Source organism: Hyperolius riggenbachi, chromosome 10, assembly GCF_040937935.1.
Source record: "Hyperolius riggenbachi isolate aHypRig1 chromosome 10, aHypRig1.pri, whole genome shotgun sequence".
Classification (NCBI taxonomy): Eukaryota; Metazoa; Chordata; class Amphibia; order Anura; family Hyperoliidae; genus Hyperolius; species Hyperolius riggenbachi.
In genome coordinates, this window is record NC_090655.1 from 281,000,062 (window position 1) to 281,006,437 (window position 6,376).

Below are 6,376 nucleotides of genomic sequence, written 5' to 3' on the forward strand. Positions count from 1 at the left end.
CACAGGATAGAGGGCACCGAGAGAGGAGCCGGAAGGCTCTATATGACCCAGAGCCTACCCTCTCCTTAGGTAAGCATTTGCTTCATTGTTTTTTAAATGCGGTTCCCATTAGCTTTAAGTCTTGCATGTAATCCTGAATAACTACAGATATGTTCAGCTCTATATTCTTGGTGTGTTATTCTCCATGGAAGCTTTCACAATTTAGTGCCTCTTAGAAGATGATAACATTAGAAGGTGTCTACCTGACAATGGGACATACACAATAAAACCTGTAAGCCTCCATAATAAATACATATCCTTTTAAAAGTAGAACGGAAGGCAATGGTATTCTTTTGGAAAACTTCATCATGTCAAATGGTTTAGAAACAACTGTACAACTTTGTTTTTTTTATTGAAAAATTTGAAACAACCAATCAATGCAATGCAATGAGTAAAAAGTTCACCTCGAATCCACTTTAAATTTGTTCGTATTGGAATGGAATTGCGCCTTCTCGAGACACAAAATAGTTTGCAAACCTTGTGCGCACATCTCCAGCTTCATTGTTTCTGCTCACAGCAGTGCTGTGGGTATCTGTGAAAGCATGATCAGGGATCTCATCAGAATTTACACCTTCCTTCATGCGTACAAAATTGTGAAGAACGCATGCGGCCTTCACAACATTCTCCACATTGTCTGGTGTCATCACTAGGGTGGTGTGGAATACCCTCCATTTGTTAGATAGGATCCCAAAGGCACATTCCACATACCTTCTAGCTCTGCTGAGCCGATAATTAAAAATACGCTTGGATATGTCCAGATCTGTACGAGGAAATGGCTTCATAAGGTTAGTATGCAAAGCAAAGGCCTCGTCCCCAACTAGCACATGTGGAAAAGGATCACCACCCTCAATAATGGGACAGGGTCCCGGCAGATTCAACTGTCCAGCATAGAGTTTTTTACCCATATTGGACAACCGGAAAATGTTGGAGCCCGCGGTACTCCCGTAGGACCCCAGATCCACTGCTAAAAACCTGTACTGTGCATCTACTACCGCCATGAGTACTAGTGAAAAATATTTCTTGTAATTGATATAACGAGAACCTGATCCTGCAGGGAGTTGGATACGGATGTGCTTTCCATCGACGGCACCAACACAGTTTGGGAAATTGGCTTTTGCTTGGAAGACTTGGGCTGCTTCCTTCCAAACCTCCTCCGTTGGTTCCGGCATATACAGTGGCTGCAGCACCTCCCAAATCTGACGGCACGTATCGTGCACAACACTCTGTATTGTTGACCTTCCCAGACGAAACTGGTAGTGCAGTGATGCAAAAGACTCACCAGTAGCAAGAAATCTGAGGAGGAGAAAAACACTATTATTATTGATTTATAAAGCGCCAACATATTCCGTGGCGCTGTACAAAGTAAGAAACAAACATGGGGTGCATAACAATACAGACAATGGTGTATACCAATATACAAGATACATAATTAGTGACAAAATACAAGAATGATACAAAATACAGAATACAAAAATACAGAAGTGGTAATGACAGCGATAAAAGTAACATGATAAATAAATGTATAAGGATTTCCAGGACACAAATGGGGGAGAGAGCCCTGCCCTTGTGAGCTTCCTAAAGGGAATGGGGGGGGGGGGGAACAGGAGGAGGGGTAGTATGCAGCAAATATATAGAGGCAGTGTGTTTTAGGATACCTAGTAGGAGTGCAATTTGGTCTTAGGATAAAGGGAAGTGGCCTAAGGTAGCGCATATGCTTGTCAAAACAAATTAGTTTTAGAGAATGTTTAACCTCCCTGGCGGTCAATTAAAACCGCCAGGGGTCAGCACAGCACTATTTTTTTTTTTTAAATCATGTAGCTAGCCTAGCGCTAGCTACATGACAGCGGCTGTGCAGCTGCATCCCCCCACCCTCTTCGATCCCGTTCTGAACGTGATTTCCAGTAGGGTTTGCCCCGTCGCCATGGCGTCGTGACGTCAAAAGGAGTCCCGATCCACCCCTCAGCGCTGCCTGGCACTGATTGGCCAGGCAGCGCATGGGGTCTGGGGGGGGGGGGGGGCGGCACGGCGGGTAGCGGGGTAGCGGCGAATTGGCGCGGAGTGGCGGCGATCGAGCAGGACACGCAGCTAGCAAAGTGCTAGCTGCGTGTACAAAAAAAAGTTATGCAAATCGGCCCAGCAGGGCCTGAAAAAATCCTCCTGCGCGGCATAGCCCGAGCTCAGCTCGGGCTTACCGTCAGGAAGGTTAAAGGTAGCAAAAGTAAGAGGTTGGCGAGTGATGTATGTGTTGGGGGAGGGCATTCCAGAGGAGGGGTGAAGTGCATGCAAAATCTTGTAAACGTGAATGTGAGGAGGTGATTCTAGAGGAGGACAACAGAAGATCATGTGCCGATCTGAGATTGCGATTGGGTTTGTATCTGGAAATTAGTGAGGATATGTACCGGGGAGAGAGATTGTGGAGAGCTTTGTAGATTAGGGTTAGGAGTTTGAACTGGATCCTCTGGTTAATTGGCAGCCAGTGAAGAGCTTGACAGAGAGGGTAAGCAGAGGAAGATCGAGAAGAAAGATGAATGAGACGAGCAGCTGAGTTCAGTACCGACTGGAGAGGTGCCAGTCTGTTAGACGGTAGTCCACAAAGTAGTATGTTGCAGTAGTCCAGACGAGATATTATAAGAGCATGTATTAACATTTTCGTTGTGTCTTGAGTGAGAAAAGGTGGGATGCGAGATATATTTTTGAGTTGGAGATAAGAGCTGGTTAGAGAGTGAACATGAGGAGTAAAAGAGAGAGATGAGTCGAATATTACCCCCAAGCACTGTGCTTTGGGAACTGAAGTTATGGGAGTGTTATTAACATTTATTGTTACTTCAGGCAGAGAGGTGGACAGAGACGGTGGAAAAATGATTAGTTCTGTTTTACTCATATTAAGTTTTAAGAAGCGGGAGGACATGAAAGAGGATATAGCAGACAAGCAGTCAGGAACATGTTTGAGGAGGGAGTTAAAGGGAACCTAAACTGAGAAGGATATGGATTTTTCTTTTTAAAATAATACCAGTTGCCTGACTCTCCTGCTGATCCTGTGTCTCTAATACTTTCAGCCACAGCCCCTGAACAAGCATGCAGATCAGGTGATCTGACTGAAGTCAGACTGGATTAGCTGCATGCTTGTTTCAGGTCTGTGAAACACACACTACTGCAACCACAGAGATCAGCAGGACTGCCAGGCAACTGGTATTGTTTAAAAGGAAACATCCATATCCCTCTCAGTTTAGGTTCCCTCTATAGAGAAACCCAAGGTGGGTTCTAAGAATGTTATCAGCACACAGAGGCTGGGTCTGCATATACTGCCCAGCCTCTGTTGCTATACCGCTCCCCCCCAGGCCCCCTCTGCGCTCTGCTTGCCCTCATAAATCACCCAGCGGTGCTATCGACACACGGCGTGTCACAGCCGGCTGTTTACCTTATCCAGTGTCAGTCTCGCCGCTCCCCCGCCTCCTCCATAGCACCAATCCCCGCCTGCTGATTGGAGGGAAGGGACACGAGCAGGGATTGATGCTATGGAGGAGGCGGGGGAGCGGCGAGACTGACACTGGATAAGGTAAACAGCCGACTGTGACACGATGTGTGTCGATAGCACAGCTGGGTGATTTATGGGGGACAGCAGAGTGCAGGGGGGGGCTTTTGGGGGGGAGCGGTATAGCAACAGAGGCTGGGCAGTATATGCCAGACCCAGCCTCTGTGTGCTGATAACATTCTTAGAACCCCACCTCGGTTCTCTTTAAGGTCTGGGGCCAAGAGGTAAAGTTGTGTACCGTCTGCATACAGGTAGTATTGAAACCCGAATGAGTTGATTAAGTCACCAAGACCGTGCATGTACACTATTTTAATATATATCATAAAATAATAAATAAGAAAAGAAAAAAATGCAAAAATGATATAAAAAAAAAAAACGGATAAAAATAAATATTGTCATGACTCACCGTAAAGTCACCAGTAGTCTTTCAGCTGGACTAACAGGCATCCTCATGTTGGTTAGCTGTCTACAGATAAGAGGCGACACCAGGATCAACAATTCATCAAAAGACCCCACTGACATCCGCACATACTGGTGAAACTTCACAGGATGTCCTCCTAAGGTCTCTGTAAAGGGCCATAAAGACACCCTTACTAGACCTTTTGTGCTGTTATGGGATGCACCCATCTGCGGCGGCGAACACCACTCTGACCTGATGGACGCTTCATCAAAAGCATCCGCAAAGAAAGAAGCTTCAGCTGCAGCAGACAAACCTCACGCTGATCCATTCTCAATACACAAAATGCAATTCCAGGAGAAAACTACCAGAGCACAAAGACAATATGTCTCTATCACTTACAGGAAGTACAAAGCTGTGATGTATTTCCTGTTCCTTGAACAGTATAGTACTGCCCCTTTTATTACTACTTCCTCTTTAAGAGTCTTCTAAGCTTTCAAATGCCAATAACCGCTTACAAATGACTTTACTAAACGACATGTGGTTTTCCAGTGATTGGTGTTCAGCGCTTGAAAGCACAGAAACGCAGATGTCACACAGACGTCCGTCTGATCCAGCCCTTGATTGCTGGAGTTTCTGGTCTGTCTGTGTTCTTTCCCCCCTCCTACAATGTGCTCTCCTCTGTCTATCTTGTGTGTTTCTCATGTCCCTGCCGAACGGGACTGGTGCAGCAGACTGAGTCCTGGTAAGATAGCTCACTCTCCTGTCTCTTCTGTCAGGCTTGCCGCAGCATACAGGCCGAGCCACGCCCCACTTGGGGCTTAACACTAAGGGGGGCCTCGCTCTGCTGCTGGCGGTGGACTCAGAGCGAGGGTGTGCGCAGAGGTGAGGGTGCGAGCAGAGCGAAGTTTCAACTCACCTACCTCGATCCCCATGCACAGCCTCTATCTTCATCCTGTCCCGGGCCGGCGTGTGGTGTCTGTCGCGATGGTAACAGCGCCCCCTGTGATGATGTAACCACATGTCATCACAGGGGGAGCTCTTACCGATGTGACAGACGCCGTGGACAGGTGAGTTGAAACTTCGCTCTGGTCCGCTCCCCCTGCCCCTATACTGCATGCACCCTCACCTACCTATCTATCCTATACTGTGGGCATCTACCTATCTAACCTTTACTGGGGGCAATCCTACCTATCTAACCTATACTGAGGGGTACCTACCTATCTAACCTATACGGTGGGCCACCTACCTATCTAACCTATACTAGGGGCATCTACCTATCTAACCTATACTGAGGGGTACCTACCTATATAATCCATACTGGGGGCATCTACCTATCTAACTACACTGGAGGCACTTACCTATCTAATCTATACTGGGGGAATCTACCTATCTAATCTATACTGGGGAGCATCTATCTATGTAACCTATACTGAGGGGTACTTACGTATCTAACCTACACTGTGTACACCTACCTATCTTACCTATACTGGGGGCATTTACCTATCTAACCTATACTGAGGGGTACATACCTATCCAACCTATACGGTGGGCACCTACCTATCTAACCTATACTAGGGGCATCTACCTAATCTAAAATATACTGAGGGGTACCTACCTATCTAATCTATACTGGAGGCATCTACCTATCTAACCTACACTGGAGGCACTTACCTATGTAATCTATACTGGGGGGGAATCTACCTATCTAATCTATACTGGGAGCATCTATCTATGTAACCTATACTGAGGAGTACTTACCTATCTAACCTACACTGTGTACACCTACCTAATCTAACCTATACTGGTGGTATTTACCTATCTAACCTATACTGAGGGGTACCTACCTATCTAACCTATACTGGGGGCAACTATACAGGCTACCTATACAGGGGGCACCTATACCTGTCTCCACATGGGGGGGGGGGGGCATTTTACGCACTCATAGTCTAATGTCCCTACCATATTATTATTAGTATGTATTTATATAGCACTGACATCTTCTGCAGCACATTACAGAGTACATAGTCATGTCCACTGACTGTCCTCAGAGGAGCTCACAATCTAATCCTGCCACAGTCATAGACTAATGTCCTACCATATTATTATTATGTATTTATATAGCACTTGACATCTTCTGCAGCAACATTACAGAGTACATAGTCACGTCACTGACTGTCCTCAGAGGAGCTCACAATCTAATCCTGCCCATAGTCATAGTCTAATGTCCTACCATATTATTATTATGTATTTATAGAGCACTGGCATCTTCTGAAGCACTTTACAGAGTACATAGTCCATGTCACTAACTGTCCTCAGAGGAGCTCACAATCTAATCCTGTCATAGTCTAATGTCCTACCATATTATTATTATGTATTTATATAGCACTGACATCTTCTGCAGCACA

General features: G+C 45.9%; 1 protein-coding gene across 1 annotated transcript; it reads right to left on the minus strand.

The window, feature by feature from the left end:
- Positions 1-413: 413 nt before the first annotated feature.
- Positions 414-4,363, minus strand: LOC137536552 (uncharacterized). The gene is made up of 2 exons (XM_068258789.1): positions 3,978-4,363; positions 414-1,332 (listed from the first exon to the last, which is right to left on the minus strand). The coding sequence occupies exons 1-2, from the start codon at positions 4,196-4,198 to the stop codon at positions 456-458; spliced, it is 1,098 nt and encodes a 365-aa protein (XP_068114890.1). The 5' UTR covers positions 4,199-4,363; the 3' UTR covers positions 414-455.
- Between the last annotated feature and the right edge of the window lie 2,013 nt (positions 4,364-6,376).